The sequence below is a fragment of the Ascaphus truei genome, chromosome 3 (genome assembly GCF_040206685.1).
Source record: "Ascaphus truei isolate aAscTru1 chromosome 3, aAscTru1.hap1, whole genome shotgun sequence".
Classification (NCBI taxonomy): domain Eukaryota; kingdom Metazoa; phylum Chordata; class Amphibia; order Anura; family Ascaphidae; genus Ascaphus; species Ascaphus truei.
Genome location: NC_134485.1, coordinates 64,016,989 through 64,040,666, shown reverse-complemented (window position 1 = coordinate 64,040,666; position 23,678 = coordinate 64,016,989). Strand labels below are relative to the sequence as shown.

Here is a 23,678-nt window from a genome sequence, read left to right as displayed (position 1 = left end):
TTTTTAATTCATAATAATGATGACCAAAGTAAAGTGACTGCCACAGTATTTCCTAATGCTAAGCTGGAACGCAGAGTACGGGTTATATTCACTACACTGAGACAACCAATGGGGAAAACTATTGCAGTTTAATGAATAACCCCCGGTGTGTTACGCAGTGGAGCAAGGGAGGGCCTTTAATGTGACTACTCGCTCCTTCTCAACCACCTTGTTGATTTATTGACCCAAGCCGTTGACTGTACAATAGGAATGGTACAATTTGCATCAGTTTGCACCACCAGCATATGTATGAAGCTTGTTACGGGCTTCTTGTACGTTTTGGCCAAAGGGTTAACTAAATTACCCTTTTTCAAGAGATATATAGGTACAGTATTTCACTGTGTATTTTTGTCACATTGGATGTTGTTCTGGGCTTCTTTGTTTCTTGTTGTATACATTTGACACAGATCCCTTAGGAGCAGAAGTTAATGCCACCTAAACCTGGAAATATAGAATTTGACAGATAAGAACCACTTGGCATGCCTAGTCTACTCACTTTATTCTCTAGCACAAAGAACGGCAGAACCTGTATGATCTGTGGCTTTATTTCAAATTTAGAATTGCCTTATGTGTATTCCCTGGTGGAAATATGTGGTACAAAGATACAAGACATGGAAAATGGCCACTGTCAGGGAGGTACAGCCTGGATAGTCATCATGGGCCAGAAGGAGGAAGGTACTTCTTCATCCACATGCCTGAATATTTGGGATGGGCCAGCCGTCTCCAAAATCCCCCCCCCCCCCCCCCACACTCCCCTACCCCCCCCCCCCCCCCCAGCTGAATCAATTGGACGCTGCAGCTCCCTGTTTAACTACTCACCAGCAAACATCTTGGCGGGATAATGTTATAATATTACACTATATCCTGCCAGAACACTTTGGAGTACAAATTGAGTAACGTGACTTGATACATTGATGCAGAGACAAAATTACGCAAGTTTGCACCTGCTTTTGCAATGCTGCAGTTGGCAACATTTAATATCTGCCCTGTGGTGGATACGTATTAAGTTACAGCCCTGCTTTCTTTTGAAAATGCAGAGCCAACCTATTTTGGTTGCAGAAAACTGGGTGCCTTAGCTCCAACTGATGTTGTACTTTTTAAGCTTTGTCATAATAAACCATACATTTAATTGTTAATTAATAATGTATATGTGCAGCTGGATACGTTAAATTAACATTCGACGAGAGATGCTAATAATACTATAGATAAAACTTTATTTCACTAAATATTAAGAAGATAGGCCACAATGGCAGGGGTGTAGACAAGATGTTGTGGACGGAAACCCATAAGAATACAGCAGCAAAGCAGCTCAGGGGAATGACCTCAGGATTGGGACATGCTGCAGATGGTCTTGTGTTGCTTCATGGTCTTCTCCCACTCCTTTCCATTGAAATGCTCCAAGTGGATACTGCGCACAGTTCCTTCATCCAGGCAGTGCGGGGCGATCCCTGGAAAAACCACACGAGCATATACATAATCAGCAAGGATTTGGCATGACTGGTACATATACTGATGGAACCTGAGTTTGTTTCCTCATGACTGCAGTTTGCTACGGTCTAGGTTTCCCTGGCAAACCACAGTCGTAAGTACGGCATGGTCAGCAGTGACAGTGCCGATGTTGCATTCCTCCTGGGCCACTAGAACTTGTTTTTTTTTGCTCTGTCTTGATGGGAAATAAGATAGTATGTCTGTATATAGTACATTTGTTCAGGTTCCAATGGTTACAAATTAGTGTACTTGGCAGCTAAGAGACTATCATGTTCATTCCTAAAGTCAGAGGCTGGGACTTTGTGGGATCCTAAGCATTTCTTCTCTTTGCAGACTGGTGACATACAGTAATGTTGTGGTAAACTGATCCTCCTTCACAAGTGCAGCAGCCTCTTAACAGTCCCTAACACTCATTCTGTGCAACACTGAGCAAATCACTGTGTCTCGGATGTCTACCTGTAACTGATCAAGCTCCTTTTAGTTTATTCAAAATGTGGGGGGGGGGGGGGGAGGAGAGAATAAACTGTATTTAAAATGTCAATGTTTAACAAGAAGTAAATTTAAAAATATATATGCAATGTGCATATCAATAGGTTGCATTATTACTGCTAATGTATATGGATTACAGCAGAATGAGATTTCAATGTTTTAACTTATATGGGCAGTGCCTGCTGACCTGGTGCAGGGTGGTCAGGACACAGACTTATTAACAGTGCAATGCCCGCTTACTCGGAAACCATTTTTTGTTACTGTCAACTGTTCACAACTGTGAATGTTCTGCACCCTTTAAGTTCATGATGTAGCAATCCAGTGATATTAGTTTGGAGGGATTACAGCTTTAAAGAAAATTATTTGTAAACTGCTGAGCCATCATCAGTGACCTTTGGTGAATATATCCAAACGGTTAACATTGCAACAGTGTCAGATGTGAGCAAGAATCACTGCGGCACATGCAAGGATGTGTAAAGTAGTTTATCTCCATCTGTTTTGTTTTTTCATTGGCTGCACCTCAACCTGTTAGCTTAAGCTAACTCTGGTTTAATGTATCATTTCTGCATTCTTTACCTACCGTAACCATCAGGGTTGGAGCGAGGTGTGTAGAAGCTCTGAACGCCACAGACCTTGCAGAAAGTATGCTGAGCTTTGTTCGTGTTGAAGGTGTATGTGGTCAGGTTCTCTGCACCCTAGAGAGATAGGCGATTGTGGTAACTATAAGAACAAAGGATCACACCCACAAGCAGATCTCTACATTTAAAGGGGAAGAGGTAGATGGCACACAGGCAAAAGCAACATGTGTTTGTTTTCCAGTGCCATTCAAAAAGTAATAATCCACTGCATATTAGTGTGCTGATAGCAAATATTTGTATTTGCAGCCATCACTATTTCTGGGATTAGCAGGTTTTGGGCCAACTTGAGCGCTCTTCACCCAGTAGTTGTACACAGGGTTTTTTAGCAGTTACATTTTACATACATAGGGCACGCATGTATGCATATACATAGGGGCAGGCACATATATAGGGGGCGCGCGGGGAAACACCTACATAGGGGAGTGTGTTGCTACGCACATATATAGGGGTTACACACACACAGGGGGGGTACGCACACCCATACGCATGGGTGTGTGCGTGTATACGCACAAACATAGGGGGTGGTGGTGTGCACCTGTACAGACATACATGGGGGGTGTGTACGCACATAAGTAGGGTGTGTGTATATGTATACATATATAGATGGGGGGTGTACCTACATACATGTCTATCTATCTATCTATCTATCTATCTATCTACACACGTATCTATATAAATATATATATCATAATCATCTTCCGGGGTTCAGGCCTCAGTACCGGCCTTGACTGCTCCCTGCACCCCGGTATTCGCCATGTCTGTCCGCGACTCCGATACTGGCACCGAACTCACCGGGCCGGGAGTGAGACTAAGAGGGGGATGCCTGTCTTTCCGCCATCTTCCGGGGATCTGGAGAGTGGGGTGGGCGGGTACTGTGTGTTGAAGTGCTATCTCGGAATGGTCTCTGCCCTGTCCCCCTTGGTGCTTCTCTCTGAGCTAAATCTTCAGCCCGGGGAGGAGGTGCCCTGTACGGCCCGGGGGGAGGTTCCCGGTCAGGCTGGGGGAGGTTCCCGGTCAGGCTGGGGGAGGCCTGGAAGTGAACGCGTTACTATGCAACCCCTCGCTGCTATGCAGGCGGGTGTCACAGACTGACTGCTGAGATGCTGTGTCCTGGGGACAGAGGGTGTGTGTGTGTGTGTGTGTGTGTGTGTGTGTTCAGCGCTGCCTTACTCCTCCTGGTGGAAGCTGGCAACACTGACGGCCTCGTCTGCCAGCAGTGACATCACTTCCGTCTCCACTGACTAACGTCTCTATCAACACCATTCACTGCCGTGGAATTTTGCTGATGTGATAGGTGCCGCTAAAGAGGTTTTACTTCAAAAATAAAATAATGCACAGCAATGGCAGCAACTGCTCTGACACTCTTTTGCAGTCCAAAGTTACTGCGTATGATAATGTCATGTATGATATTTATGTACCAAAAACTATTTTACACGTGCCCAGGCACGGACAGAATATGCATTATCACAACACGGGCATATACCAGTTCCCCTGCCCCTACCGTCAGTAACTTGAAGCGGGATGCAGGGACAATGAAGTGGCGGTTCTGTTTCTTTACACAAATGCTGCAGCTGTGAAAGCAAAGACAGAATGATATGATGTTCCATAGGAAGGGATCTATACAGTGCCATGTACCCCAATTACAATAAGGGGAAAGCTGTCAGCCATGTAACAACTTTTTAAATCACCAACCAGCACCGATATGACAGAGAGACTATCTTCTTTGTTCAAGTCACAATTTTTTTTTAGCACTTGTGCACAAAAAGGAACACAAATGGTATATACAGCGCATGCTATTTTAACTAATTAATATATATTTGCATATTCGAATTTGCATATATCCCAGTGTCTCCATGTGTTGTCTAAAGGTGTGTGGGGAGGTGTGTGTGTGTGTGTGTGTGTGTGTGTGTGTGTGTGTGTGTGTGTGTGTGTGTGTGTGTGTGTGTGTGTGTGTGTGTGTGTGTCTCTCCCCTTCGGTAAGACATGAATTAATGTCAGGCTATTTGAAGCTGTTATACTTGAAGGTTAATATTTCAACATTATTTGCCTTGATTTAATGGAGCTAAGTGCATCTGGCTCACAAAGGCGTATAAATGAGGTGTAATGTATTTTACTTAGCATTAAATAAATGTCAGAGCCACAGATTGTGAAGCTTGATACGTAGCCTTTTCAAACGTTTGCTGAATTTAAGGTGTTAAATGGGTGGAGTGATGCTTTAGTAGTTACAGCAGGAACAGTGTCTTTAAACATGGAAAACAAGACACTTTGGGTACTACCAGTGTCAGATTCCCCATTAAGCCCGGGCCTAGGAGCCATATGCTTTTGCCGCACTCTTGGGCCTAATGGGAAGGCACTTGCCTGTGTCAGCCGCCTCCTTTCTGCCGCCCTCCTGCTCGTTTGGAATCCCAGCGTCAAATGACGCCGTGGACGGCACGAACATGACGGCACGAACATGATGGCACGAACATGGCGTCACACGGTGTCTTGTTGCCATGGCCTAGGGGTACTACTCGAGCATGTGCACAGCACTGTTTACATTGTCAGTGATATTGAACCTTTTTTTTATTTGATTGCCTTATAGAAGCAACAGAAAATTAACTGGAGAAACCTCCAACATATTACCACGTGAACAGTGCTTTAAGGATCTTCCAACCTTTAAATTATTAATAGTAAACATATGGCTCCTTAAAATGATGTAAAATGTATGGCCCACTCACTTGCAGTCAAAGATATGTAGCTCTGAAGACTCCCAGACTTCGAAGCGCACAGCTCCACAGTGGCAGCCCCCGGTGTGTTTCATAAGGCCTTTGTACTCACTGGGGACACAAACACATAGTTTAATATACTGTATTTACAGGTGCCCAGTCCTACATTAACATACAGTATTTTCCACCACCTTGTGATATATCCAAGAGGTTTTACACTGTATTTTCACACCCTTTCTAAGGATGTGTAAAACCAGACGTGGCTTTTCTGTAAGGAGGAATATCGTGTTTTGTACAGCAGTAAAAGAACATTTGTTATTAAACGAAGGCAGATTTGCCGTAGGTTTTTATACCTTTTAGAAAATCAATAGGAGCTTTCTTCATAGATGAAATGCAGTGTACAGAGCTTTCAAAACATCACCAGTTAATTCTTCATAAGTACAGTACTGTTAAATTCAATGTCACTATATATGATTACATAGCTTTTACAGCAAACGGTAGACATAAACTTATACGGATCCATGGAAAAGGAGCAAAAAGTGACAATGGAGGTGTGCATTTGTATGTCTTTACCCAGAATTCCTGGCTGCAGTGGAAGCATTGTAGGCTGAGGGACTATGCGAAAAGGCAGGTTTGTGGATCTGACCGAGACATGGGAATGTGCTCATAAGAGATGTATTATGTTTGCTGTACGGTGAAGGGTTTTTGTCAGTTTTTTACTTGCCATAACTTACTTTGTGTACCTGTTTTGTAGTCACTATATGAAGAACTGGCAGAAAGTCCCTGGCATTGCTCGGGAATTCTAAAAAAAACAACCTCATCCCTTCCCTCCATTCAATCCCTCTCGCCCTCTATTCTCTTCTCCCCCACCCCCTCTTTCCCCTCTCCTCATCGCTCTCTTTCCCCACATCTCCCTCCCATGATGTGTCATGATGGCCCCAATTCTTTCCGCCTCGCTCTCCTTCTCCAGCATTCTTTCTTTGTCCTCACGTGACAACTGTCTTCCTATCTTTCTTTCTTCGTCTGATTTCTGTGTAAAGTTTATAGCTATCTGACTCTCCTTATCTGCTACCAGGCTATGTTTATTATGACGTCACATGCCAGATACATAGCCTTTCAGGTACAACACATAGTGGCTGACTTACTTGAGAAATTGTAATAACAAACAAGGGATATTTTTATTTGCTAATAACTCATACAATTAAAAATAGATATATCCAATTGTACCTGCTGTGTGATCTCAGGAACCATCAGGCAAAATTTGGATATGATATCTTAAGAGGTGTCCAAATGCATAGCGAATACACAAACAATTTTCCAAAATATATAGTAGATTATCATATAAATCCTCTAAAAGCTATCATAAACTGGCATCACATCTACATACATCGAAACGCGTAGGAGAGCTCTGCCCTCCGTTTCTTACTATGCTGCATTAATAAATTGATTTTTTGTTTATTTAGACCCAGCTCTCTGTTGGCTGTTGCGCTGTGTAACTGCTTTTTTTGGATACAAGATAATAATAGTTTCTCTCATATGTTGCAGCTGTGTGCTATACTTAAAAGTCTTAAAGCACAAGTCCCTCCCCAGTGATATATTTAAAGTATGTGGCTGAAGCACAAGGTCACAATGTGCTGGTCAAGGTCACAGTATGTTGGCACTGATATTCAGACTTCAAAGACAGTGACATTGTTTTCACCACTCCGTTCACAGAAAACACAGGTTGTCTCTGTTTTCTTTAATATGAGATGGGTTTTTCAATAACTAGAATGATTCAAGATAATAGGATTTTAAGGTGATAAGTTTACAATAAAGCAATTAGTAAAAAAAAATGTAAGCAAAAATGTTGCGCTCACTGGTAGTTTTGTGTAGTTTTCATCCCAGATTTAGTTTGTACTTTAACTGTTTGAAACTCACAAGTTTCTTTCACAGAGGGTAACTACTAATTAAATTTGCCCTTTTCATACAATTATTCACAGTCTTTGGGTGCAACCAAAACTAAAGCTGTCTCACATTTTAATCTGGTCTGTAACTGTTACATACGCCTATAATATATATTATCTCTAACTGTGCATGCAATGTCTTGTATATAATATATAACCCTGCTCACTTATGTAACTATGTATTTGTAACCATTTGTCATCTTAACTCTGTGCCCAGGACATACTTGAAAATGAGAGGTAACTCTCAATGTATCATTTCCTGGTAAAATATGTTATAAATAAATAAATAAAACCAACATAAAACCATGTGTGAGGCACATTCCTGCACTAGCATGGCATTCATTTTAACAGCTGAATTTATTGCAATTTGATTGAGTTATTTACCCTCTGTTGACTATGAATTCCTGGAACTAGGCTCCCAATTAAAAGAACACTTTAGGAAATGTGACTCTAATCCCACCAGGCTTCATAACAAGCCAGTGCCCTGCAGCAGTGAGTCAGTGACAGGCAGGTCAGAGAAGGTTGGAAAATGTACCAAATTACACCAAAGAAATTAGTGATATTAGATAACATTAATGCTGCGGGGTAACAGAGAACAGATGTGTCAGAATACCCAATTGAAGACATTTCAAACACGTAACTGGGTTTAACATTTGCAATAACATCTGATTGTATTGAATTTCTTCATGTCAGTTGGTCTGTTAAATTAATAATTCAATGCAAAACAGTCAACAGTTATACAAATAGATTTCATGTTATATCAAGGATGTTTAAAGCAGTATTTCAGCTGAATTAACCAATTTTTTAAAATTATTTTTCCCCCAGCATTGGTAACCAGTGACTCTTTCAGATCTTATTTACACAACTTTTAGCTCTGGGGATCCCACTGGTTCCCGAGAGACGTACTGGTTTAGTTACCTGTGTTCTCCCTGGACATTTAAATGGCCATCCCATCGGAAACTAATATGAATGACGGTGAATCCATGGAATTTGGCGCCCCATATTGAACTCCCGAAACAGGAGAGGAGAATACAGGTAACTATACAGTACCAGTAAGTATCCTGGGGGACATGGAGTCCCGTAGCTAAAATTAATGCAGTTCAGCTGCAGAGGACCCCCCGGTTCCCTTGCTGGGATGGCTGCTTTCAAATATTTACAACAATTAACATATTTATTTACTCTAAAGATTACGTATTAGCTGCGGTCAAAAGGGGGACATGGCCCATATTTGGTGGACATGTCCGGAAATTCAGAAATACTGGGAAACTATACAAAAATTAATTGAAGAGGTCACAGACCTCAAAATCCCTATTGATCCGTTGAGATACCTGCTGGCCAGGCCCTTAGAAAATTTGGACCGACCAACAGGTAAATTAATCTCCTTCATTCTTACAGCGGCTAGATGTGCGGTGGCGGCCGCCTGGAAGAAGGTGTCTCCCCCCTCAAAACAAACGGTAAAAAATAGGGTGCAAGAGGTGATGAATATGGAGAAATTGTCAGCTTTTTTTAAAAGATCTACTGACACCTTTAACAAGACGTGGGATCCGTGGCTGACCCAAATGGCACCCTTACGCCACTAAACCATATATGAGAAAAAAAAGAAGAAAAATAGCTCAGAGGCTTTAGCGAAAGAGACTGAGGACACGGGAAGCAAGGGGCACCGCCCCCCTCCCCGGGGCACCCCCCCTCCCCTCCCCCCACCCGCTCTCCTCTCTCTTTCCCCACTCTTGTTCTCTGTTTCAATACTCGCGCTCTCTGCGTAGCCCCTGGAGGGTCAGGAGAGCGCTGAGTCTTTCTCTTTCCTTCCGGTTTCTTTAACTGATAAAAAGTAGAAAATCTGTATTAGGCTGTATTAATGTTTATGACTTGTACAATGTGAAATGTTTAAATGCCTAATAAAATTTTTGGAAAAAAAAAAAAGATTACGTATTAGGCACATGTGTCTTACGCCTCTACCTAATATACTGTGAACACGTCATCCCATTGCTCATCAAGATTTAAATTTCATTCATTTGAAAGGAGCTTTAGGGTTTGATTCAATTGACTTCAGTGGGGAATTTCAGCCAATAACAGCCCGATTGGCCGCTTCGGCACATATGAAATCATGCCAAAAATCTTCATGAGCCTGAGGATCACGTTTGGCAGCTTCTGGAATAGGGGCTATATACACAGGTTCAAGATGCTAAGCAGAAAAACAGATGACTATGCCATGTTAGATGGAATATGTGCAATGTGACCAGAACAGCAGCATGGCTGGTCCCTCCCAAGATATGAATAGTCGAACTGTTCACCAGCAGTGTCAGTGGGGCTTGTGACTATACTGTACACAAAAGCCACTGATAGCAGCAATAGAACCTCATGCAAACCCTGCTACTTTGCACTTATTCTAAACCAACCTTATTGAATGTCAATATAATTTAATTAAAACAGCAATTCCCACAAAAAGTCACTTTATTTTTTAATTACTTGAACTAGTGAGGCTCCCTTGAGCAGAATTGCACTACCCTGAGTACAAAGTAAAACAAACATAAAACCAAAAGAACAATATGGCTATTGGAGTCATCAACATGACATCCTCACCAGTTGACATCGCGACTTTGTATTGGCGAAAGCATATTGTGTCCACCCGACAAGTATTCTTATATGGTGGATACAAACGATGATATTTTAGGAACCCTGGGGTGCTGGGAGCTCAGAGCAATGCAGATCTGCTACAGGGGACACATGGACCCTGTCCTGCTTAAAGGCCGTTTTCGGGTCTCACCTGACTTGGCCTGAAATATGCCAACTGGACAGGCCTAATATAGTACACATTTTTGCTACACTTTCACGAATATTAGATTTTACTGATGTGAAACCTTCCTTTTGTGGAAGTGTTCCTACATATATTTTGAAGATAGTTCTAGGTAATTATATATCTCCTTTTTCCAGTGCACTTTTACTGTTATAATTGTTTTGTTGTGTGATTTTATATATGATTCAGTGACAATACTTGAATTGCACACTACAGTGCATTTTACAACACAAAATGGCAGCCTGCTGGCTATCAACACAGCTCATACAGTACAGTAGAGTTATAGGCAGTGGTCGACAAATCACCAAAAAATCTACTCGCCGAACAAAAAAATCTACTCGCCACCTAGTACCACACGTGTGCTGCTTGGGCCAATAGGAGCTCGCCACGATGTTAAATCCACTCGCCCGGGGCGTGCAAATGTATAGGTTTGTCGAACACTGGTTATAGGTAACGCTGAATTACAAGGTAGATGATACTGGATGGTCCAAACAGCCCCATAATGGCCTAAGCATGTATAGCGCCCTTTAAATTGATAATTTTTTTTATATTTCCCATATTTTATATTTCCCATATTTTATATTTCCCTTTCCAGGGGAACAAAATCAGTCCTTCACATTCTCACGATCATTACATTTACATAGGGTTCATTAGATTCAAATTCCACCATGAATACCAAAGGGAATTACAGTATGGGGTTTTTTCCAGGGTCATGACTCAATAATTTTATTGTGTATAATAAAGCAATTAACATTCTTCACTATTATAAAAGCACCTTTTTCTGATTTCATGGAAAACAACCTTGAGATTTGCCAGTTTCTTTTCACATACAAAAACTAAAAGTAATACAGGATGGAAAGGACAGGAGTGAAGTGGTTTTGCTGTAAGCATAGGATAAAAGAAACAACAAAACACCATGTTGTGTGCCACTACGTATACTGATATAATATGGTATATCACATTGCTCCTGTGTTCTTGGATAAATATATTTCCTATTAAATGATTGGCTGCCTGCAAGTTTAACTTATTTAGTAAATCAGATGGAATGGTGTGAGGTTTACAGGCTATGCAGTGGTATTTTAGTGCCATACACTTGATTACGTCACCATATAATTGAAGAAGTCCCTACAGAAACACTACAGAAATGTAACCAAGCGACCCATGCTGTACTTGCTCACCCCTCGAGTGTCCCTATGCTACCCTGCCCATACTCCTGTATTAAAAATTCAACATACAGAATTTAAAAACAGAATCATAATGCCAAACTTGGTTTATTTCATATATTAGTTAAGCATCCAATCAGATGCCTGCGAGGACACGAGGTTACTTAGGCTTTCCTGTAAGAGGGAAATCATGTCTACAAATGTAACACCACAATCTGAGGCTCTTATTGCAGCATGTAAAACATGTCTGTAACATGAAAATAAAAACCTGGACTACTGAGGTGTTGAAGAGAGTCTGAGGGCTAAAACAAATAGAGGCATTGAGAAGGGAAACGTATCCTCTGCAGTCAGAAGGCCCAGCCACACATCGCATTGATCAGTGTGTGGTTTGCTTTGTAAATAAGTATCCAGTGAAACAAAAGTAGGATAAAAGCAACAATCTGTTCTTTTCTGTATACAAAAAAAATGTTTCTTTAAAATTGTGAAGTCCTATTAGTGCTGTTTTTGTAGGTATAGGGAATAATAAAAAAAACAAACACTTAACTTATTGCTCATTTATGAGTTTCTTTTAAACCCTTCATCACAATTCAGTTACCTACAGTATAACTTATTCTGCGGTTATACTGCCATTTCACAATGTGATTATTAGTGTATACACTACAAGTCATATCCTTTATGGGGGAAATCTTTTACAATTCTGCAGTTGCATTCTGAAGAAAACAGTTGCTGAAAATGTGCATCCCAGGGGAGGTTAAAATGGCCACTGCTATTCTCACACAGGAGGCCAACAGACATTGGTGGGGGGGAAAAGGCGACAAGCAGAGGACCACAACTTGAACTATCAGTTTTTCTGACTTCTTTATCATTTTGATGGGTTTGCGGCTTGAAGATGGTGATAGTGATACTGAAGTGAGGTGACTCTCCTTGTTCTTGGGACCTCAGTTATCCCTGACAGTCTCACTCCGGCTTTGTCAGCATTTCTGGGACTTCAATGCAGCCTCACTCATAAAAATGATGCTTTGATAGTGCTAAGAGTGGGCAGACAAAGCAACTGACCCCCAAACAAACAGACCCTCACAAGTGGTTTTCTTATTGTTGTTAAAAAAAATGGTGTGCTCATTATAATGTAGCATCTGATAGGCTAGATACAAATGAGAATGGCAATGGTTGTACTTGAGTTGCAATGAATGGGGAGGCCATGGTTAGGCTGACATTATTTTGGAGACCATGTTTTTGGCTCAGGATATTGGTCCATTGAGCATCCCAAACAACGTGTTAGATTAGAGGCGCGCCACCCGATGCCCCTCACTTGAATAGGTTGAAATAATATATAGTGAATCTTTTGTTAGCAAAACATCAAATGAAGCTATTTTGCAATACACAAGACACATACAAAACTGAATTAAGTTGTGGTGATTACAACCAACACGGTTCAAATATATTAGCAACAACAAATCCTTAAATAGAATTGCATGTAACTCTTTCCTAACAATACATAGGGACAACGTGTCTGCTTTGCAGTTAGAAGGGCCTGCAGCGCATTGCTTTGTGTGCTGCAGGCCCATGTGGCAGAAAAGGGGTTACAAGACGAAAGATGAAATAATAACAATAAATAATAATAATAATAATAATGCATTTCTAGTGGGACCCCTGGGACAGCCGTGTGTCTCTCGTGCATTAGCCTAGTTGGCTGATGCCCATTGTCACCGCTGGATCAGGATCCCCTTGCCCCTTGGCTGCACTGCACTCCCAATACTCACAATGAGTCCAGCAGAAGTTTGGCCGCATCCTCAGAGCTAAGACTTTGCTGCTGCACAAAGTTGACCCAGCGCTGCCTCTGCCCCCCCAGGTCCAGCAGTAACGGCTGCTCCTCTTCCTCCTTCTGCTCTTCCACCTGCTTCTTCACAGCTGTCTTCTGGGTTCTCCCTTTCCTGGGGCTCAGGACAGGCAGGGCAGTCCTGGGAGTCTCCAGGAGAAGCTCTGCCGCGGCTGCTGCTGTCCTCTTGTGTCTCTCTGCTGCTCCCCCCTTTGCAGCTGATTTTTTCGCCTTCCCCATCTTGGCACAGGTCTCTCTGTCTTTATCCCCCCTCCCGGGAGGTCACCTTGTAAATACCTTCAAATAAAGCTAAAATTTGTGCGCAAACCTTTTGGGCTTATCTTTTTTTTTTTTTTTGGTTAACGGGCAGTCATCGACAAGGGAGTTGTCAATGATTAATCATGCACAAGGAGAAGGTGAAGCTCCCCCTTTTTGCTTTGTTTAGCTGGTTCTGTTCCTTTTCCAATTCGCTCGCTTCGATGGACACCCGGCAGGGGGCAGCGGAGAGCGCTGTATCTGCCATGATCAGCCCTGCCCTGCCATGCTGGTTATGTGTGTGGGGGGAGGGGGGAGATGGGTACCTGGTACTTGCCAAAGGGTCTTTGCTGAGTGTGGGGACTTAAAACGATGAATACATTATGAGTTGGTTAGGTAGCAAGTTACCTCTTCCTCTCTGCTCATAGGCACTATAGGAAAATTAAATGTATAGTAGTACTTTACCAATTAAGAAGTGTTTGCTCTCAGGGTAGAAATTGATGCTGGAGACTAGGGATAATGACATTTTATGGAAATATTGTAGTTTGCAATAATTGGTCCACATCTGCAGTATTGCCAATTCTGGGGGTGTTGGCCTCCTCCAATGACTGTTATCAGTGAGAGTTTGAGTATCTGGCTCCCTAAAAGTTGCATTTTAATGGGAAAGGCCTGTCTTTTGTATCCATGAAACCCCACTGCAGATGCTAGAAAAAAATAAAAAAATCAGTGAGACTGACTCCCAATTAGTCAGCCTCAGAGAAAATCAGAGCTGACAGGTCTGCAGCCTGGCTCAGTGTCATGATGAAATAGAAGCCTAGTTCTGATTCTCCAAGTTTCAGATACCCATTATATACCCAATGCATAAGGTTACCCGAATGAACTGGGATTAGAATGAGAAAACATGGGCCGCAGTCAAATGATGACAAGGATCTTGATTGGCAATTCTTGAAGTGTGTGAGATCAGACTCCATAGGTGAGAAGCATTGATATTCAGCGTCACTTTTTACCATCACACTTCAAAAATGGCTATTTTTCCATTCTAAAATGTTAGTTCAAATCAAGTGCTGAAAGAAAACAAATCATTTGAAAAGGACATTTTGGTCAATAAAGACCTTCTTCTGATATAATTTGCACAATGTGGGTTATACACATAATGGCCCAAAACTGCTGATAAAAGTGCCCTCGCCCCAATGGAAGATTAATGTATATTCCTAATTTTCCTCCCTAGCCTCCCTGGCAGGAGAATTCTCATGTTATTGTGCATGGACATACATTATAAAAAAATAAAATGTAAAATTAGATAGTAAATACTCAGGTGCCAGGGATTCACTGTGTCTGCAAAATACTATGTACAGCTCTGCATACACTGTCAGCACTACTGTATATTAGAATATATATATATATATATATATATATATATATATATATATATAAAAATGAAAACGTTGTTTGTTTGCTGAAAACGTTGTATATTTGCTGTGCTTATGGGCAATCTGATTGGCCCGTTGGTCTGTCACTCACCCTCTGGCCAATCTGATTGGTCTGTGGCCCGGCCCCGCCTCGCATGCCTCTCATTGGCCTGCGTGGTTCGCTGATCTCACAAACCTAACTGCCACACTCAGAACAATCACTGCCTCACCGCCTGCTCTCATCTCCCCTGCGGACTGGACACCACCTCAGGTACCGTGCGCTGCCGCATGCTCCCCCCCCAACACCACCCCCCCACACTAAACTCCCCCACTCCTGCCCCCCCCCCTTCACCAACACCGCCCGGTGCAGTCACCCACCAGCACACCATACACCGTCCGGTCACCTCCCCCCCCTCATGCACACCCTCCGCTGCTGACACCCAAATGCCACCTCCACCCCACAAACAACTGCCAACACCACCACCCCCCCCCCTCACCCCTACTGTACACCCTCCGGTGCCACCGCTACTTACTCTCTCACCCGCAGCCCACCTCCCCACCGGCTCCCCCCCATCACTCCCCCTCACCCGCAGCTCTCAACACCTGCGGGCCCCGTTTTCTCTCCCTTCAGCGGGGACGGCGGGATCGCCAGGGAGGGGGAAGGAGCGCACACCACTTCTCCTCACCACCCGCGGGCCCCGTTCCCTCTCCCCTCCCCTCACCATGGAGCGGACAAGGGGGCAAGGGGGAGGGAGAGAAACACCGCCAGGGACGGGGGTCGGTGGGGAGGAAACAAGCACAGGGGATGGGGACGGGGACAGGGGGAAACAAGCACCGAGGACAGGGGGGGGGGGGGTGAACCGATCGACTGGGACGGGGACTCACACCTCACCCCCCCACCTCACCAACCCCCCACCCAAGATTCACACCCCCACCCAAAATTCACCCACCCAAGATTCACCCCCCACCCACCCAAGATTCACCCCCCACCCAATCACACACCCACCCAAGATTCACCCCCCACCCAACCACCCAAGATTCACCCCCCCCCCCCCACCCACCCACCCAAGATTCACCCCCCCACCCACCCAAGATTCAAAAGATTCAACCCAAGATTCACCCCCCCCCCACCCACCCAAGATTCACCCCCCCACCCACCCAAGATTCCCCCCCCCCACCCACCCAAGATTCACCCCCCCCCACCCACCCAAGATTCACCCCCCCCCACCCACCCAAGATTTACCCCCCCCCCACCCACCCAAGATTTACCCCCCCCCACCCACCCAAGATTTACCCCCCCCCACCCAAGATTTACCCCCCCCCACCCACCCAAGATTTACCCCCCCCACCCAAGATTTACCCCCCCCAAGATTCACCCCCCCCACAAAACAATTATTAGGGATTCAAATCCCTGGCAATGCCGGGTCTCTAAGCTAATATATATATATAATTATTAAAAGCCAACGCTTTTAAAACAGGTTGAAAAATGAATTTGGGGGCATATCAGATCAGGCATGCTCAGAGGATAAATGGGACCCAGGACTCCAGCTACTACCAGGGCCCAATACCAGTTGTTGAGTGAGGGGTTGGGTCCAGGCCAGTTGTTCTACTGGTGCAGGCCAGGCTAAAGTGTTAAGTAATATATAAGGGGGAGTAGGGAAGAGAGGGTGGATAAGCCCTGCTCAGCCGCTGACTAGCGAGGGAGAGACTAGAAGTGGTGCTATCTGGGATAGAGAGGGTATACATAAACAAAGAAGCAGAAATCCCTTCTGATGCACTCACTATAATTCAAAAATAATAAAGTTTTAATAAATAGTCAGAAAACAGAAAAAATACATGCTAATTAAAACCTAAATGATAGCACATGTTAACAACAGCTGGTGGGTAGGAATTCCCACTGGGTACTATAAGAGAACCTCTAAATTGCCAATATGTAACACTTTGGTATCTGCTGAAAATAATCAGGATATAATAAGGTGATCTCGGTAATAGAGGTAAGAATATTGAATCGTGCAGTTCCAGTATATATCATTAGATCAGACCCCTGGTGTATATATAGGGGCTATAGCGAGGTAATGTGTTGGATACAATGAACCCAATATTGCTACATAAAAATGCAGGCACTGGGTCATGCTCCCTCTCAGATATATCTCCTATATTGGAGAGGTACAGAGTCTTCCCTACGTGAAAACGCACAGCTGAGTTTGCTGTGACTGCAGCAGTAGTTGTGCTGCTATATTCTGTAGCGAAAAAGACCTTTAATTCAGGTCATTTTCATTATCCTAATAGAGCTATGTCTGAGAGCGTGGAGCTGTTACCTCTAGCCTAGCGTCTTATGTAAGTAAAATACGCCACATGTAAAAACGCTGGGTAGCAGATGTCCGCAGACGTGGGTTAGAAACCCAGAATGGAGCTGTACAAGTTTCTAGTGCTAGCTAGTGGGATCCTCATTCGGCCCACATCTTTGATTATCTAGCGGCTGTAAATAGAAAACTGGCCAGGCTACTACTAGCCCGGTCGTGCTGATGACGTTCCATGTCTATGTAATTGTTAAGTAAGACAGGGCACCACTGCTGCGGGGGCTGACCACAGAAATTTGGATATGGTTGGCCGATTCCACTCACCATCAGGCCCAGGACATCAGGACTCTAGGCACAGCTTTTCCCTCCTGTCCGATGCCTTGCATCAACTACTACAGGCAATTAAATACATACAGTCTTTGTACATGCAAAATTGGAGAGATTACAATACATATTCTGACGGAATAAAATAAGGTGGAAAGCAAAAAAAGTGACTTTTCTAAGGTTACACGCACTGCTACTTGATGTTTTAACAAGAAAAAAAAAACACACTATATGTTACTTACAATGTCTGACTCATGTTGTCAATTCAAAAGGGGCTTTTGATTTTTCAGTGGGTCAGAATCCACCTCTTTTTCCAGTTACTGTATGAATAGTGAAGAAAACTGCAGCCAAACTGGCATAAAACTTGCCACACAATCCAGTACCCGCCAGTGAAAGTGTTTATCCACACCATGCAAATATGAGGGAAGGACAATTGAGGTCAACTGAGTGGTTGACACATTTTTTTATACTCTTATGGTAGGCTGGACTTGGCTGCATTTAATATTGCAGAAGGGTAAGAGTATCTTGTTTCCCCACGCCCAGCATTGAATCTCCATCATTGATACTGACCTTCTCTATAAATGTCCATCCCCAAAGCTCTTTCTCCCTGTGGAAAATATCTAAAACAATAGAATAACCAAAGCAGGCTGGCCTTTGCCAGGTCTGCTATGTTTATTCTTTATGCTTTAATCCCTGTCTTCTCACCCACTGTAGTAGCCAGGGCCGGCGCAAGGGTTTCATGCGCCCTAGGCGAAACGTAAAATTTGTGCCCCAAAAATAAAATAAATAGTAGCGTAGCTATCTGGACTGCAGGGGGCGCGACCGCGCCCCAGTGCAACGAAAAAATAAAAATAATAGGGCGCCAAAATACCGAATAAAAATAAAAAAAATAGATAAAAAATAATAAGAGGAAAAAATAATATTATTATTATTATTATTATTAATGCGCCCCTAGCACCTTGCGCCCTAGGCGACCGCCTAGGTTCGCCTAATGGACGGGCCGGCCCTTAAATTAAGCCAACAGGCATGTCCTCCTTCAAACCATAGCTTTTCATCATTTGTCTTTACAAGGTTTTTAGAGATAATTATCTAGGGGTGGCTCTAGTAATGCAGGCATATGCAGGGGAGTCCCACATTTTAAAAGCTTCATAGGGAGGGTCCCAAAATCTGTAAAGTTGTGACATACAACTACAAATGGTAGAAGAACTAGTGCAAAAAGGAGCACCAAAGTTATGCAAAAAACATTGCTTTGTAGAAGATATATTTCTATAATAAATCCAATTAATATTTAAAACCAGAGACAGAACATGAAACACAGACAGAGCTCAGTGCACATCCAGTGAAACTTATACACGGTACAGTGCCTAAATATATATGTATAGATAATTATTAAATAAAATGGTCTTTTAGTTTAACATTTTGGCCAAAGTGTTGTAAGCCCCTGAGCCACTACACGGCAGACCACATCTCAAGGGTCCCTAACACTAATATAAATTCTTAATAACCTGTGCATTACCAGGAAGAATGACAGATTATTAGGCACTGTACCGTGTATACGTTTCACTGGATGTGCACTGAGCTCTGTCTGTGTTTCATGGTCTGTCTCTGGTTTTAAATATATATTGCCATGCTCAGTAGCACTCCTCTGTGACACTTATATGCTTATATATATGTTGTGGTTATTTTGGGGGTTCAATATGAGCTTGTAGGTGTCCTGTATGTTTTATAATGAATCCAATACAGGCATACCCCGCATTAACGTACGCAATGGGACCGGAGCATGTATGTAAAGCGAAACTGTACTTAAAGTGAAGCACTACCTTTTTCCACTTATCGATGCATGTACTGTACTGCAATCGTCATATAAGTGCATAACTGATGTAAATAACACATGTGTAACAGGCTCTATAGTCTCCCCGCTTGCGCACAGCTTCGGTACATGTAGGGAGCTGGTATTGCTGTTCAGGACGTGATGACAGGCGCATGCGTGAGCTGCCGTTTGCCTATTGGGCGATATGTACTTACTCGCGAGTGTACTTAAAGTGAGTGTCCTTAAACCGGGGTATGCCTATACTGTCTTTATACTTGTTTTCTTGCAGGATACTTTTACAAATCATTTCTTCTGTTTCCTTTAAAAAAAAAAAAAAAAAAATTAGAATTACAACATATTTATGTCTTATACAAAAAGGACATAAGAGCACATATAGGGTGGGACGACTGGACAGTGAATTGAAATGTTATTACAGTGCTAAGCGTTTCTTGGCTGCAAAATGGAGCAAAGATCTGATTAGCACGGCAAAAGTAACATCAAAATAAGAAAAGTGTAATGATTGTAAATACTTCTATGACAAGGGAGCCTTAAATTAGATTGAATAGGTGTGTGTCTCATTTACATTTGAAGCAAATAGATGATTGTACAATGTTAGCTTGTAGCATAGAGAAACAAGGAATACTGCACCTATAAAGCAGCACTCCACGTTGCATTTCTTGCTTTGTTTATTTTATTTTTCTAGTTATAAGATGGAAGCAGGGGGGTCTCTGGAGCTGAACTGTGTTCATTTCAGCTCCGGGGATCCCTTGCTTCCCGAGACACTCTCCTCCGTAGGGGGTGCTGTTATCTCTGCAGGTAGCAGATCTGACGGGCCTTGTTGGGGCTAACATAATGGCGGCTTTAAATGTCCCGTGTCTTGCGGGCCAATGGGAAGATGTTACATCATCCCTTGCGACTTCCTATTGGCCCACGTGACGAGGGACATTTAAACATGAAAGAGATACCCCCTATGGAGGTGAGTGTCTTGGAGAGCAGGGGGTTAAGAGATTAATGCAGTTCAGCTCCGCAGACCCGCTGCTTCAAGCTTATAGCCGAAAATAAATAAATAAACAAAGCAACCTGGAGTGCCACTTTAATAGCTAACTAGTGGATAAAAGAAGTGCAAGCTTTTAGGACTACTATGGTCCCTTCTTCAGGTAGATTTTTACAAATGAAGCTGAAATGCCATGTACTATGCATACAAGGATTACATCCTAGTAAATCTGGATATACAGATGTTAAGTAGTGTGATATACGAAGTAACCGGAATAAAAAGTTGCATTTGAAGTAAACCTGTCTTTTTGTGGTGGAAGCAAAACACTTGACAGTGATTTATTTACTTATCCCCCTTGTGCTGCATTTGTGTATCCCAGTTCACCATTTTTTATTAGAAACTAGCTGATATACCCGGCGTTGCCCGGGCGTGGAAGGGCAGGGGGCATGGTAGGGGGAGGGAGGGAAGGGGAAAAATTGCAGGGGGAGGGAGAGCAGGGGGCAAAGGGCAGGGGGAGGGAGGGCAGGGGGCAAAGGGCAGGGGGCAAAGGGCAGAGAGGGCAGGTGGCAAAGGGCAGGGGGATGGAGGGCAGGGGGCAAAGGGCAGGGGGAGGGAGGGCAGGGGGCAAAGGGCAGGGGAGGGAGGGCAGGGGGCAAAGGGCAAGGGGAGGGAGGGCAGGGGGCAAAGGGCAGGGGGCAAAGGGCAGGGGGCAAAGGGCAGGGGGAAAGGGCATGGGGAGGGAGGGCAGGGGGCAAAGGGCAGGGGGAGGGAGGGGACAAAGGGCAGGGGGGGCGGGGGGCAGGGAGGATAGGGGTGCAGGGGGGCAGGGAGGGTAGGGGGGACAAAGGGCAGGGTGAGTCAGGGACGCGTTAAATAACCCATTCCCCTGCGTTTACTCACCTTGCACATGGTCGCGCTCCTCTTTCTACGGGTACCAGCCGCCCTCCTCTTCCACCTCGGGGTCCTCAGCGGAGAGGCTGAGACGCTCCGGTGAGGAGGTGCTGTTCCTTTCGCGGGGAGAGGCGGAGACAGCCGGAGGAGCGCCCTCGGGGACGGGCCTATGTGAGGGGAGAGCCGCACAGTGCGTGCTCTTTGTTTGTGTGTGTGGGGGGGGGGGGAGGGGGCAAAGAGAGCCGTGGGGATGTGAGAGCGCCGGTGTGTGAGTGTGTGAGTGTGTGAGTGTGTGAGTGTGTGTGTGTGTGTGACCTTTGGCCCGTCACTCCGCCTCAGGCCAATGGAAGGTGTGCGGGGGCGGGCGGGCCAAGGGAGCCATCTCATTGGCCTGAGGCGGAGTGACAGGCCAAAGGTCCAATGTGATTGCTGCTTGGGACACAGGGAGACACATACAGACAAAGACACATAGAACACTTTGAGAAATGTATAGTAAGATAACCTTCATAGGCAAATACAGGAAGAATAATTGAATGTAGGGAATGGATTGAAGGGAAGTAAACATAATTAGGTCCCTCTATAAAGCGTTAGTAAGACCACACCCTGAATATGGAGTACAGTTTTGGGCACCGCTCATTAGAAAAGACATTATGGAACAAGAGAAAGTGCAGTGAAGAGCCACAAAATTAGTAAAGGGGATGGATAATCTGATTTATGAGGAGAGGCTAGCTAAATTAAATTTATTTACATTAGAAAAGAGGTGTCTAAGAGGGGATATGATGACTATAAACAAATATATTCAGGGACAGTACAAGGAGCTTTCAGAATAACTATTCATCCCAAGGGTAGTACAAACGACACGGATCATCCCTTAAGGTTGGAGAAAAGGAGATTTCACCAGCAACAAAGGAAAGGGTTCTTTATAGTAAGGGCAGTTCAAATGTGGAATTCATTACCCATGGAGACTGTGATGGCAGATACAATAAATATCTTCATAAAAAGGTTGGACATCTTTTTAGGAAGGAAAGGTATACAGGGATATACCAAATAAGTAAACATGGGAAGAATGTTGACCCAGGGAGTAATCTGATTGCCAATTATTGGAGTCAGGAAGGAATTTATTTTCCCTCTTATAGTTTTTTTTTTGTTTGCCTTCCTTTGGATCAATATACTGTAAGTTCAAATATAGGATAAAGTATCTGTCGTCTACATTTAGCATAGGTTGAACTTGATGGACTTGATGGACGTATGTCTTTTTTCCATCTCATCTACTATGTAACTATGTAACTCTGTTTTTGAATGTCAAACCAGGCCCAAAGCAAATATGTCTTTAGTTGTTTAGTATGCACAGTCCGTGTGAGACTGAACATTCAGGTTGAGTGTGATCTATTGCCTCCAAAGATATGTTTATTCTGTAGCTGTTTGGTAGCCGCCCAAGTTTAAAGATGCCAAACATCGTTGGGGGGTCCTCCCGCTGGAGACACCCGCTGTAATGAAACGCGGATTGAAAATGGTACACAAACTACAAGGTATTGTTAAAACGACATCAGATCCCCTTTCTGTGCATTGTAACTTACTGCATTTACCCACTCCACAAATTACTCTCCCCTCAATACTTATGCTGAAGGGTAATTGTGTTGGTGAGCAGAGGAATTTCACACAAGGTACAATGTATCACTGACAACAGACACGTTTATTCCTTTATTGATTATTACTCACCTATCTTATTGCTTTGCATACAAGGTTCATATTGTGTAATGAATATACTGTTGTCAGCACAATTTACTATCTATAACTCTAATATTTACATATGATAAGACAAACATCACATGCACACTCTTGGTGAAAATTACAGGCTTCGTTATATTAGTTTGTTAAATATGATCTTATGATTTGTTTTATTTTCTGTTTATTTCTTCTCTTTTCTCCCTTGTCCTCCTTTAATTAATCACATCAATAAAGTTAACACATATGTCTCTAAGTATATAGAGAACGTCGATTAATATCTTATAGGATCAAGAAACTGAATGGATGGTTGCACCCAACCATGATTACCAAGCATTATGGACTGGTAACCGTTAAAATATGAACCAAACTATTACATCTGGCATTGTATCTCTAGGGTATAATAACACAAAACATGCTGATTGTACCATTACCAGTTAAATCCATATATCATTGTTACGGTGAGCGAAACAATAAACAGCGCACAAAATGTTAAGTGTAGTGAATAATTCATATTGAAAATATGGTGAAGCGTGCAAACCAAATAGGCAACAAAATTGTGCCACAAATGTGGTTAATGCGTGACCTTATAACAAGTTATGTAAGATGAGTCGGCTGCTATCCACGGAAAAGATGCCTCACATCTCATGAAACTGGAGAAAAACAAGAGGAAAAAGTGAACAACCCATGGCGTAGTATTACAAATGATGTTGGCGGGTGTCACGTACGGCACCCTGCGAGCCCACGACCTGCATACAGGACAAGGGATAATACTGAGGCTTGCAAGCACTCCCATTCTTCACCACCGCAGAGGTCCATCAAATGGACAATATCTCCTTTAGAGGATCAATACACAGCCTGCAAGCTGCCGACCCTTCACATTTGCAAAGGTCCT

General features: G+C 43.4%; 1 protein-coding gene across 1 annotated transcript; it reads right to left on the bottom strand.

Moving 5' to 3' along the window:
- Positions 1–1,236: 1,236 nt before the first annotated feature.
- Positions 1,237–13,542, bottom strand: CENPV (centromere protein V). The gene is made up of 5 exons (XM_075594167.1): positions 13,020–13,542; positions 5,372–5,470; positions 4,156–4,225; positions 2,597–2,711; positions 1,237–1,487 (listed from the first exon to the last, which is right to left on the bottom strand). Exons 1-5 carry the CDS (start codon positions 13,313–13,315, stop codon positions 1,363–1,365), a joined length of 705 nt encoding a protein of 234 aa, XP_075450282.1. The 5' UTR covers positions 13,316–13,542; the 3' UTR covers positions 1,237–1,362.
- Between the last annotated feature and the right edge of the window lie 10,136 nt (positions 13,543–23,678).

What these genes read in the sequence shown, in the direction of transcription:
- CENPV (XM_075594167.1), bottom strand. Translation starts at nt 13,315, where the DNA reads ATGGGGAAGGCGAAAAAATCAGCTGCAAAGGGGGGAGCAGCAGAGAGA. An exon ending in AAACTTCTGCTGGACTCATT is followed by an intron (nt 5,471 to 13,019) that starts GTGAGTATTGGG and finishes TTGTGTCCCCAG; the next exon opens with TGAGTACAAAGGCCTTATGA. An exon ending in CCCGCTTCAAGTTACTGACG is followed by an intron (nt 2,712 to 4,155) that starts GTAGGGGCAGGG and finishes CTATCTCTCTAG; the next exon opens with GGTGCAGAGAACCTGACCAC.